The sequence below is a fragment of the Oryctolagus cuniculus genome, chromosome 16 (genome assembly GCF_051225735.1).
Source record: "Oryctolagus cuniculus isolate XC-2025 breed Fujian yellow rabbit chromosome 16, ASM5122573v1, whole genome shotgun sequence".
NCBI lineage: Eukaryota > Metazoa > Chordata > Mammalia > Lagomorpha > Leporidae > Oryctolagus > Oryctolagus cuniculus.
This window is the reverse complement of record NC_142882.1, coordinates 48,899,361-48,911,834: the sequence shown is the minus strand read 5'-3', so window position 1 is coordinate 48,911,834 and position 12,474 is coordinate 48,899,361. Positions and strand designations below refer to the sequence as shown.

The 12,474-nt window shown below is 41.2% G+C and overlaps 1 protein-coding gene across 4 annotated transcripts in view; it reads right to left on the bottom strand.

Annotated features, from left to right (window-relative positions):
• The window catches only part of ITGB8 (integrin subunit beta 8), a 90,594-nt gene that overhangs the window by 28,155 nt on the left and 49,965 nt on the right, over window positions 1–12,474 (bottom strand). For all 4 annotated transcript variants that reach the window (XM_008261486.5, NM_001082304.1, XM_008261487.4 and 1 more), the window contains 3 exon segments: window positions 6,543–6,789; window positions 3,933–4,098; window positions 3,191–3,349 (listed from right to left, as the gene is read on the bottom strand). In XM_008261486.5, the coding sequence (XP_008259708.4) occupies window positions 3,191–3,349; window positions 3,933–4,098; window positions 6,543–6,789 (572 nt within the window).

Sequence of the window (12,474 nt, the reverse complement as noted above, 5' to 3'; positions counted from 1 at the left end):
AAAGAAAAAGAGAGAAATCTTCCATCTGCTGGGTCACTCCCAAAATATCTGGCAACAGTCAGGGCTGGGACACACTGAAGCCACGAGCTGGGAATTCCAGCTGTGACTCCTACAGGGGTGGCAGGGACCCAAGCACTTGAGCCATCATCCACTGCCTTCCTGGGTGTGGCAGCAGGAAGCTGGATGTGAAGATGAGCAGCTGATTTGAACTGGAACCCTAAAATGGGATACCAGTGTTGCAAGCTGAGGCTGAATGGTTTGTGCCACAATGTCAGTCCCAAACTTATCTTTTAATTACATTTGTTCCATGACCTTTTTGAAGTATTTGTGTAAGTGGTCTTTTTCTAATTATTTCTCCTTCTGAATAAAAGAACCGGAGTCTTAGACCAAGAAACTCAGCTGTGAGCACTGTTCAACATTGTTGGTATTGGCTGCTGGAGATAAAACCAGGAATCCAAGTGTTCCATTATTGGTATACCTCATAGAAATCTTAAAGTTCTGGGGCCTAGTGCTGTGGTGTAGCAGGTAAAGCCACCACCTGCAGTACCGGCATCCCATATGGGTGCTGGTTTGAGTCCCGGCTGCTCTACTTCCAATCCAGCTCTCTGCTATGGCTTGGGAAAGCAGTGGAAGATGGCCCAAGTCCTTGGGCCCTTGAATCCACGTGGGACACCCGGAAGAAGCTCCTGGCTCCTGGCTTCAGACTGGTGCAGCTCTGGCTGTTGTGGCCATCTTGGGAAGTGAACCAGCAGATGAAAGACTCTCTCTCTCTCTCTCTCTCTCTCTCTCTCTCTCTCTCTCTCCCCGACTCTGCTTCTCTGTAACTCTGCCTTTCAAATACATAAAGAAATCTTAAAAAGAAATCTTAAAGTTCCTCCATCATGGTCAAGTTAAGGAGGATGGTGGTCATCTGAGAAATGCTTAGAGTCAAGGTCAAGGCAGCCTTGGATAAAGGGAGTTTCAGAACAGCAGCACATCTTTCAGAGAGGAAGCTTCCAGACTTTGGGGGGAAGTGGAATTCAAAGCACATTTTCCATGAACTGTTTAAGCCCACAGATCTATAAATGCATGGCTAAGAGAGCAATCAAAGTGCTTTTAAGCTCCTTGAAAACACAGACCTGCCATAACTGAAATCAAGTATTCTTCTAATGTAGTAGCCAACACACTACCCCTTGGCCTACTCAATACATCACACCAGTGACACATGGAAGGGTCATTTCTTCAAATAAATGACTCGATCACTCAGCAGGTGGGGGAAGTTCATGACAGACTGTCCAATTTCCTGATATCATAAAAACCCAAACACTGTCTGAAATTCCACCAGAATTCTAATTGATTTCCATAAGGTCCTGTGACATGATGTATGTCTAGTATTATTACAGCATTTCCCTGCCTAAGGAACCCTCTCTAGATGAGCAATGGCCTCTCAACAAAGGAGAGATGACTTCAGTGAGCTGGCAGAACTTCAAAAGAATATAGCAATTTGAGAAGAATGTCACTGTTCTTTCTCCTTAAAAAATAAGAGCTTCTCATTGTCTCCTGTCTCCTCCTCCAGTCTTCAATAAATAAATGAGAACTGCACCTCAGATTAACAGAGGTCACACAGAGGAATAATAGATATGAAATGACTAAGTAGAAGTAGATGTGTCTGCCAAAGGCACAGGAGAACTAACACAGGGAAAGACTATTGGAATAACTCCAAATTCTGAAGTTTTACATTCACTGACCAAGGGTTGAACTTATGGTCTATGCCAACACAATTGCTCCTCTAGCTTTTCAACAAGTTTTGTAGAGTGTCTGACAAAGAGAGAGAGAGAGTTATTGGTGGTCTCTTTAAATTTTATACACGGGGACCACACCATTTCAGCATAATTTGTCTGCTTCCAATACTGTAGCTCCGAATTGTGTATGAAGTGCCTTGGAGCACTGTGCTACACTCACATTTATTTGAGAGAGACAGACAGAGTGAGAAAGAGTTTTTTTGTTTGTTTGTTTGTTTTTTGCTGGTTCACTCCACCAATGCTGGCAACAGCTGGGGACCTGAGGCCAAGAGCTAGAAACTTAATCTAGGTCTTCCACATGGGTAGTAGGAACTAAATTATTTGACCCATCACCACTGACTTCCAGGGCCTGCAAGGGTTTGCACTGGTGGGAAGCTGGAATGAAGAGCCAGAGCTGGGAATCAAATCCAAGTACACCAATGTGGGATGCAGGTGTTCCAGCTGGTGGCTCAACTGCTAGAACAAATGGTGGCCTCATGAAATATTTTAAAATTTCAAGGTAAAGACAGTGACAGTCAGTATATGTTAAGAGCCCATAAACTACTCGCTGGAGGTAGCAGTTAGTTCCTTGTAAGATTCCATTTAGTTCTATTCCTTTAAAGGGAATCCTATCTTGGCCATGTGGGTCAAGGTGAAATAGCAAGTAAGGGGAGCAATGTCCTGTGTGATTAAAAAGTTTGAGAAGTTCTCATTGTTATTTCCTAAAACTGACACAAAATTCTCTCTATATATTTGATTCACAAATATTATTTTTACTACCTCCTAAGTTGTTGTGACATAAATAGTGAATTTATTTAGACCTAACTACTCAATACATGCAATTGATAGGTATTTATTTTGGCCTGGAGGCACTGTGGAAAAAAATCATTGAGACACTAGGGAGCCAAGATCTGAGAAATTTTGAGAGCTTCTATCCGTTTTTGTTTGTTTAAAGATTTATTTTATGTATTTGAAAGGCGGAGTGATAGAGAGAGGGACACACACAGAGATTTTCCACCTGTTGGTTCACTCCCCAGATGGCCACACAATCATTTTTCATACCACTCCTTAATCTGTGTGTAGATAGCAACCCTGGAGAACTCATCTATTTGTACAAAGCATACTCTCCCCTTTCCCCTTTTCAAGGTTATTGAATTGCATAAGAAAGAAGGCTTTGTATCACTTTTATTTTTTAAAACCTTGCCTAGTGCTACATTTGCAACCCATCAAACCAGGTGCTGTCCAAGTATTTAATGTTCTGTTGATCCACATTTGTAAATGGCATTATTCTACCTGTTCTCAATCATGGCTTATCCTGGTGCTGTATCCTGCTCTTTTAGGTCAGTTCTTGGTACAAGAACAGCTGGACTGCCAATTTAAACTTGTCCTTGAACTCAGTCATAGCTCTGAGAGGGCTACTGCTACATTACCATGGTTGTGGACTTGACGTAGACGTTGTTTCTCAGATGGCAATTTCCATCATTCGGCACCACAATGCCTGCCAACTTGCTATCAAGGGCCAGATGAGATGTCTGATCCGTCATCACCAGCAGCAATCTTTTAGCTTCTTTTCGCCATCCGATGTGACTCTTGAAAGAAACATGTAATTAGACCTAGTGCAGTAACACAGATCTGCACTGTGGTTTTTACCTCCAGTAAACGTAACATTTGAGTTGACAAATATTAAACCAAGGCTAGAAGGATGTGCATGCGGAGAACGCCACTTCATAAACAGTGTTTTTTTTTATTTGTCTATTCTCTATTTTTCCACAGTCATTTTGACCACACTAGTTCCTGGATACAGAGTTCTGGGGTTGCCCTGCCTGGAGGAGGAATGAGACAAGCTACCAAGTACATAGGTAACACGTTGTGAGTGCCACGGCTGGCTAGTTCTGGTTCTTCCATGATGTGAGGCGCATAAAGAAAGCAGTCTTATTGGAGAGGCTTAGTCCATGTGCATAAGCAACCTTTTACCCTTGGTGCATTCGATTTAGCCTCCTCTTACAGTTCAGCCTGTCTCAAACACGTGCCCAGATGCATAACACTGGAGACACGGGAGAGATAGGAGAGTGCGTTCTTCTGCACGACGGTTTCACTCCATCAATGAGACAAGGAGTTCTCCTTTGAGAGCTCTGCAGGTGCGCCAGTGCTCAGCAGGGTGCAATGTCTTACCTCGCAGACGGCAGCCTGCAGCATGGCATCAAAGCCTCCTTCGGGTGTGTCGATGTTGCCAGAGATTTTCTGTCTGTGCACAGCTCGCTCGAACTCCGTGATGTTCTCCGTCAGGGACAGCACATGGATGTATCCGTGGGGGGGCATGCAGTCTAAGTTGTAGTCACTGAATGGGGAAAGACGGAATGCAAATTCATTTTGCTATGCTTCCTGGAATGTTCCAGAATACCACCCACATGCTGTCCTTGGTAGGAGAAAGGGAGTGTTTTTATTTATTTATTTATTTATTTATTTATTTTTTTAATCAGGGAAATTTTATAAGCAAAAAGTTACACTTACAAAGTTAGATAGACGTTTAATATTGGTGAATGCTTTCTTGCATGGTGGAAATAGAACTATAAAGCTTGGTGTTCAAAAAAATGAAGATTAAACATGTTTCTGTAATAATACAGGACAACAAAGGGCTGTTGATGTGCTAATATGCCTGATGAAATTGTTTTTTTTAAAGATTTTTTAAAATTTATTTATTTGAGAGTTAGAGTTATAGACAGTGAGAGTTAGAGGGAGAGACAGAGAGAAAGGTCTTCCTTCCGTTGGTTCACCCCCAAAATGGCAGCTACGGCTGGAGCTACCCCGATCCGATGCCAGGAACCAAGTGCTTCTTCCTGGTCTCCCATGCGAGTGCAGGGGCCCAGGCACTTGGGTCATCCTTCACTGCCTTCCCAGGCCACAGCAGAGAGTTGGATTGGAAGAGGAATAGCTGAGACTAGAACCGGCGCCCATATGGGATGCTGGCACCGCAGGTGGAGGATTGATCTACTGCGCCACGGCGCCGGCCCCTGCCTGTTGAATTTTTAAGATGAGAATTTGCAGTGGTTCCCTATCACAACTGATCATGAGATAGTTGAGTAGCACATATTTGGGGAATGGTTTCAGAATTTAGTTGAAGTATTCTTTTATTGTTTCAATTAAAAATATTACATTGAATTTTAAATGACTATTTTTATTGATCTATATTTGAATGACAGAGAGACAAAGATACAGAGAGGAATCTTCCATCTGCTGGTTCACTTTCCAAATCCAAATGTCCACAGTAGGCAGGGTTGGGCTGGACTGAAAGCCTGGAACTCAGTCGCCCATGTGGGTAGAAAGGACCCAGGTGTCTGACCCATCACCCACTGCCTCCTAGCATGTGCATTAAGAAGAACCTGGAATTGGGAGTGGAACTGGGTCTCAAACTCAGAATTCTAATATGGGATGCAGGTATATTTCAGTGATGTCTACCCACTGAGCCAAACGCACACTCCCTATTATACTGATTTTCAAAATACTTGGTGTGGAATTCTTGGTGATGAACCAAAATATCTAGATTATTTTAAGAATTATAGGATATCCCAGAAAATGAGACTTCTTTGTCAGACATTCAAGGCCAGGAACTCATGGAACTCCACAAGGGTCTGAATGAATCCTGTTCTGGAGCAAAAAAAAAAAAAAAAAAAAAAAAAAAAATATATATATATATATATATATATATAAAAGCAAAAAGAAATTGCTTTAATGAAGTGAAATGTGTACTGGAAGTTGATGTGAGCAATTCATGGAAATGGGAAAGTTATTAAAATGCTTGATGAAGAAAGAACTACACAGATTTGTTTCTCTGAAAATTCAGCAGGATTATGATAATACCGTGTGATAAATTTGCAATTTTAAGATTACTTTTTCAGGGCCGGCGCTGTGGCGCAGTGGGTTAATGCCCTGGCCTGAAGCGCTGGCATCCCATATGGGTGCCGGTTCTAGTCCTGGCTGCTCCTCTTCTGATCCAGCTCTCTGCTGTGGTCTGGGAGAGCAGTAGAAGATGGCCCAAGTCCTTGGGCCCCTGCACCTGCGTGGGAGACCAGGAAGAAGCTCCTGGCTTCGGATCGGCACGGCTCCAGCCGTTGTAGCCATCTGGGAGTGAACCAGTGGATGGAAGACCTCTCTCTCTGTCTCTACCTCTCTAACTCTTTCAAATAAATAAAAAATAATAAATCTTTAAAAAAAGATTACTTTTTCATTCATGGTGGAGCATGTACTATTTAGAACCAGAATTCCAAAATGATGAAAAAATAAAAAAGACTTTCAGCAAATTCTCATCCTTTGGCCCACTCTCCATGTGATAGCTGGCTGAGTTTCCTTTTGGTCATGTCCTCAACAATACAATTATACACAGTCACAATGCAGTCACAGAGAGCTAGGCACAGTGTGGGCAAGATAAACACTCTAAAATCTTAGTTCAACAAATTTAGAGCAATCAAAGAGGAGAAATGCCGAATTTCCAAACACATAATTATATACACAGCAACCTGATTATCCAAAGTTCCCAATGTTAGGTAGAGGGTATTTTTTGGTGATTAAAAACTGAATGACTGATATTTGAAAAAATAAAAACAAAAAACCTGATCTACAGATCCTTTCAGAAGTTTACAGGCAGGAATTAACCTCCACATATCTTTGATATTTATCTAATAAGACTAAAATATAAAATCTGTACACTTCTTTATATAAAAATAATGTGAGATTTTTATAACAAAAAGTTGATTTAATATGATATCTGTGTCACATATGAGATACCTGCATTGGTTGTGAATCCTTTCTGGGTGGATACTGATGTATGGTGAGACTGTTTTATCAACATAGGAGCCGAACCCAAGGCGGAAGTCACGGGAGAAAAATGCCATTTTTCTAGATAAGTCATTTCCAACAGAATTTAATTTTTCTATATTGTTGTGCATTGATGCTGAGACATCTACCAGATAATAAAGATCCACAGGATATTTCTTCAGCGGATGAATTTTCAGCATAAAATTAGCTGCAGCTCCTAGTTCAAAGAAAGATAAAAATCATCACATGATCTTCATTTTAAGCATCTTGGGAATCAGTCACCTTTCAGCATCTGAAACAATTACCACAAATTTGCATATAACAGAATTTGGAATATTCTGGAATATAAAGCATTTAAAACTATGCCAACGTTTCTCTTAATTCTATAGGCTAGATAGGGATGATAACCAATGGATGATCTTAATGCAAACGAAACAGAATACGTTTATGAACTTGTGTTGCCTTCAATAGCTAGAAATGCAGTGTACAAAACAGCAAGCAGTAATATGTCAAGACAGTAGGTGGCTGTGCTTCTGCAAAGATTTCAGGAAATCAGAAAGATATCCCAAGAAAAATGCTCTTTTATTGGATGAAGGTATGCACATCTTATTTACATATGAGGTATGAAAACTCTGGTAGTGGGGAGTACATGGAGCTGGCCAAAATATTTAGTGCCTCATCATGAATTAGCAAGATTCTTCCTAGCCGTCAACGAATTAGACTGAGGGCTAACACAGTGGTGCCAACCGAAGACTTGGAGGATCCAGGGAGCTGCACTTGTCCAGCACTTAGTGGTTGCACAAGAAATGTATACTGGAGAAGAACCATAGCAGAGAGGCACTGGCCTTGGCCAAAGCAGCTGGAATGTGAAGAGGGGATTACACGGAGAAATTGAGAAGTCAGCCTCCCAAGGACAGCCATCTGTAACACCATTCTTTTCAGTTTTGTGTCACATTATTATTGAAAGAAGGACCTGGATTATCCCCAAGCACAGTTAGTAGAAGAGCTTTTAATTTAAAGTATTCGGTGAAAAGTCATCTATTTAAATTCAAGCAATATGAGAATTTCACTTTTTGTAAACAATAGAGTAAATGCTTTGTAAGTCACTCATTATTTTTCCATGGAAAATATTTTTAGTGGAAAATAGTTTCTAAGTAGACACCAATTTCTATCCATAATTGCTAGGCTAATCTACTGATTAAACGAATACCTTAATTTATCCAATCATATTTCCAGTCTTAAGACACTTGAAAGTAGCAATATCCTCTTAAATTATTTCACACATCAGACATTTTTCATTTGAATTAGTAACTTATTCAAAATAGTAAGGTTTTACCAAAATGTAGTATTAATTACAGGAGAAAGGGACCTGTTCTTTCGTTCTTAATTTGCCTTTATGTGTAGGAACTCCCTGTAGTGTTCCACTCCTAGCTTTTTGGTCCAAGACTTTGGAAGAAGAACCAGGGCATGCATAGCTCAGCTCAGCCCATTCTCTCACCCCTTCATTTTGGGAGCTGGGCTAAAGGAGAGCATGTATGAGTGTTTTGCACAGCTTTTGGGCTTCTGGTGACAAGACCTGTTCTGAGAAATTAAATTCAGGGGCTGGCAGTGGGGTGAAGCAATTGTGATATGATGTGATAATTGTGACATGAGCATCCAATATTAGAGCATTGACTTGAGTCCCAGCTGCTCTGCTTCTGATCTAAGCTCCCTGTTAATGCCCTTGGGAAAGCAGCAGAAGATGGCCCAACACCTTTACCCTGCTGCTGATGCTGGTGACATGAATGGAGTTCCAGGCTCCAACTCTGTCTATTACAGCCTTTTGGGGAGTGAACCAGTAGCTGGGCGATCTCTTGTTCTCTCTGTCTGGCCCTCTCTCTGTGTCATTCTGACCTTCAAATAAATAAAACAAATCTTTAAAAAAAATAAAGAAATTCAGAAAACTTAAACTTGAACACGGGACAGATCAATGAAATATAGAAGGGTCTTGAACTTTAACGTGTGGGTCAGCATTCTTTAAATAAAATTTTATAAATTGTGTAGTGTTTTTTTTCTTAACTGTTGACTTGGTTGTGTTGCTAAAGGCCTCGGGCACTGGCCCATGGTATTTTTATCTTGGTGAATCATGGTAGTTTATGGTAGCTCTGTTTGAAGATGAATGTCTGTGTGTTTTCATTGAGGCGTAGCTGGATGCACCAGATACGCGGCCTATTGTGCAGGGGGCTCAGCCATAGTGTGGGTTGGTGACCTCAGCAGAAAGGCAGAGTCTGTGAAGCATTAGCAAAGAAACAGTCCTTGGAGGCCCAAACAAATGCTAGCCACACAGGGACCCTGAGCAGACATCAGCTACTGGGTCGAGGAAGCACACTAGGTTCTTAATGGCCCCAGTGAGGAAGAAGGCTATGTGCAATCCTGCCCAAATGATCAGAGTTGCAGGATACGGTGGCTTGGTTATGGATCACATAGATGCTGGCCTTGCACAAGTAGTTAGGGTCAGATGAAGATCTCAGCATGGGCAGGGGCCTCAGTATGATGAGTTTTCACTAAAAGAGGAGAAAGACTATACACAGACTTCTTAGTCCTGGCTGAAGAGAAAAGCAATCACTTGCAAGCACTTACCCTGCAAGGCCCCTGAACTTCTTGGGAGGTCCCATTTTAAGCAGTCAGCCCTAGAGAGGTGGAGCCCAAATCTCATGCTAACAAGGAAACGAAAGGGGTTGAGGTTGGATCACCATGTCTTGCCCATGAAATTTGAGACCTTCCCGAAAATATGCTCCCAGATTGGCTTTGGATTGGATAATTATGTATGATTGCTTCTCATGGAAGAAAGTTTCTTAGGCATTTGAATCCCACAGTAAAAGGTGGTAGAAATACCTCTCTCTGGCAGTGCAGATACTACTGTGTCTGATGGAAAAACCCAGACTCACTCAATACTAGAATGCTACCAATAGAGGACTGAAAAGGCAGATGACATTAAAGAGGCTTTGAATATGCTGGATTGGAAAGAAACATATCTAAAAGTAAGGCCTCATACGTGTGCTGTCACCATCATGAGGTTACAAATTTCCTCTGACCAAGGAGCTCTGCAAAGCTGAACTCTGCTCCTAGATTCTGCAACACTGGCGTGGATTGACCAGTACACAGAAACCAGTTTTTATGTAATCTCCTGGTGTTACCACTTATCAACTAGATTGGACAAGATGCAGAGGCTTAACTCGGGATGAGAAATAGAACAGGGTGTGAAACATGGGCTTAGAGGGACTTTGGAAACTAATTATGAAGTGCTAGGGCTGGTTGCAGGAAGTTGGGGCAAATCCTCACTCCCCGCCTTTGGTGCCAGGTTGCCGCCAAAGGAACTGTAGTTGGCAGGAGGAGGTGACTACCTGGGAACCACAGCTACACTTTGCTGACAGACCACGGATCTCTGTCCTGGAGGGGTAGTGCCCTTAGGTTCGTCACATACTGAGTGGTTATAACCAAGTGATTATGCCCCAGTCTTGACCTTTCCTCCCATGTAGAACGGTTGTCTCTAGAATAACACTCCATTGCACACCCAATTATCCTCTCAGAAATATGTAATTTGCAATCCCATTTTCTCTAAGAGCTTTGTTAATTTTTCATGGTCTAGGTTCATACATTTCTGTTATTTTAAAACTATCTGGAGTATTCCAAATACCTGATGGTATTAAATAGTTATATTCAACTGAATATGTAATATAAATAAAGCTAAACTTGACTGCAGTGCACTCTCCAAATATTGTCAGTGTTTAATAAGGCTTAATATTTAAATAAATTTAATGCCAAGGTGTCTTTTTTATTTCACATTAAGTTAATGATAGCTGCTCTTGTCACATTAAGGGATTTGGCTGTTGAAGATAACTTTATTTATATTTCTTGTATCTGGTATCTTTCTTTGTCAGTATCAGAACATAGCTTAAGTATTTTTATTATTATACAATTGTTAAAAATTTGTTTATCCATTTGGGTGAAAGAGACACAGAGAAACACAGAGATAGACAGTGGCATCTTCCATCTTCCAGTTCACTCTCCAAATGCCCCCAACATCTGGGGCTGGGCCAAACAGAAGAAAGGTGTCAGGAGTCAAACTAGGTCTCCAATATAGATGGTAGGCACCCAAGTACTTGAGCCCTCACCCCATCACTTGCTGCCTCCCAGGGTGCACATTAGCAGGAAGCTGGAACTGGAAGTGGAGCCAGGACTGGAAATCTAGGTTCTCCTATATGAGATGTGAGCACCCTAAGTGGCATCGTAACTGAAACACTAAGGGCCCTCCACCCCTGCACCCCGAACCCAAGTAATTTCCTACAATAGGGAATGTGATGACTCAACTGTTCTCTTGTTGCAAATGCTTCCTTGTTTTCAACAGCTTTCTAATTTTTGGAGAACAGGTAAGTATGAAGGATCTATCTGGTGATGTGAGTTTATGAATATCTTTAAAATACTGACTCCTGGATGTAGGGCTATCTTTTTTTTCCCCCTCAGTACACATTGTTTCACTAATTTTAGTTTTTTTTTCTGCATTAAACAATGAATCCCAACCACTAAACATATGTGATGATTAGTTAAGGCCAACTGTAAGGAAAATAGTGTAATAGACCGTCACTTGGGGTTGACCATAACACTTCCTTTTTGGTTTCTTCTTTTTCCTTTGAGATGTAGAATTTCTAACACGAGGCAAAATTAGATTGACTTTAACATTGTAGCTCTAACTCATTACTGCTGACATGTTAAAGGATTTAAGAGTTGTGAATCAGTAGTTTAGAACGTAGTCAAATACTTCACTTATGTTCACCAAGTTAAAAATCTCCAATGACCTCCTGCGGCATTTCAGAATGTCAGATACGTTTCCATCCACACCAGCTTGTCTTGGCTTTTGCCTGGATAATTTCTATAGTCTCTTCATTTGTCTTCCCCTAATGGTCTCATTTTTCCTGCAATTATTATCTACACCACCGAGTCCATCATTTTTAAGACTGAAAATTGCATACGTCACTCCCTGCTTAATATGTCAGTCGCTCTCCAACTATCAGATGATTAATCAGACCAGATCAAAGTGACTCCACCATCCTGACTCTACATCATTAGTTCCAGCAGGACAAAAGGGCTGGGAATTCCCCACATAAACTCTGCAAACAGACACCCGTGTCCTGCTTACGTGATTTCTCTTCCTGCGGTGCCCTAACCGCCTCTTCTCATCCTGTGTCCACTTACGTGCCTTGTCTTCCTGCGGTGGCCTAACCACCTCTTCCCATAATTACCACTGGGTAATCTGCTCCTCCCAGCAGTGGGCTGAGGTCCCTGCCCCTGTGTTTCCATGACAACAATAGCGTCCCACCATTACAGTGCTTGCTATATAATTATGAGATTCCAGAAAGGGCATCCACATCTTCTTTTAGTGATTAAGGGCTACTAAAGGAGTAGATCTATGTAGAATATTTACCAGAGTATTTGGTAAATACATATATTTTTGTCATTAATGCTCTTATCGCTACTAGACTCTAAGCTAGTGAAAGGCAAGAAGTATTTCACCATGGCTGAAGCTTCTATGTTAGGTCCACGCATAGTCATTCATCAACCTCTATAACTCAATTGTGCTCAGCAGGTATGTCTTTGGTAGCAAAATTCATTTTTCAGATGAGCCTATTTTCAATGTAATTTAACACACATTTGCTACAAAAAAAGGAATATAAAATAAAGTTCTGCCAATAAAGATCTCAGCTATGTTGGAAAGATTTAGCCACATTAGCAAACTATGCTAATTTGTATAAGTTTATTTTCGGTGAGATTGTTCTTATTAAGGCCATTTTTTTGGTCATATTGTTACTACCACCTGCATCTTTTCAAAAATGTATTTAGGGCCAGTGCTGTGGCTTAGTGGGTA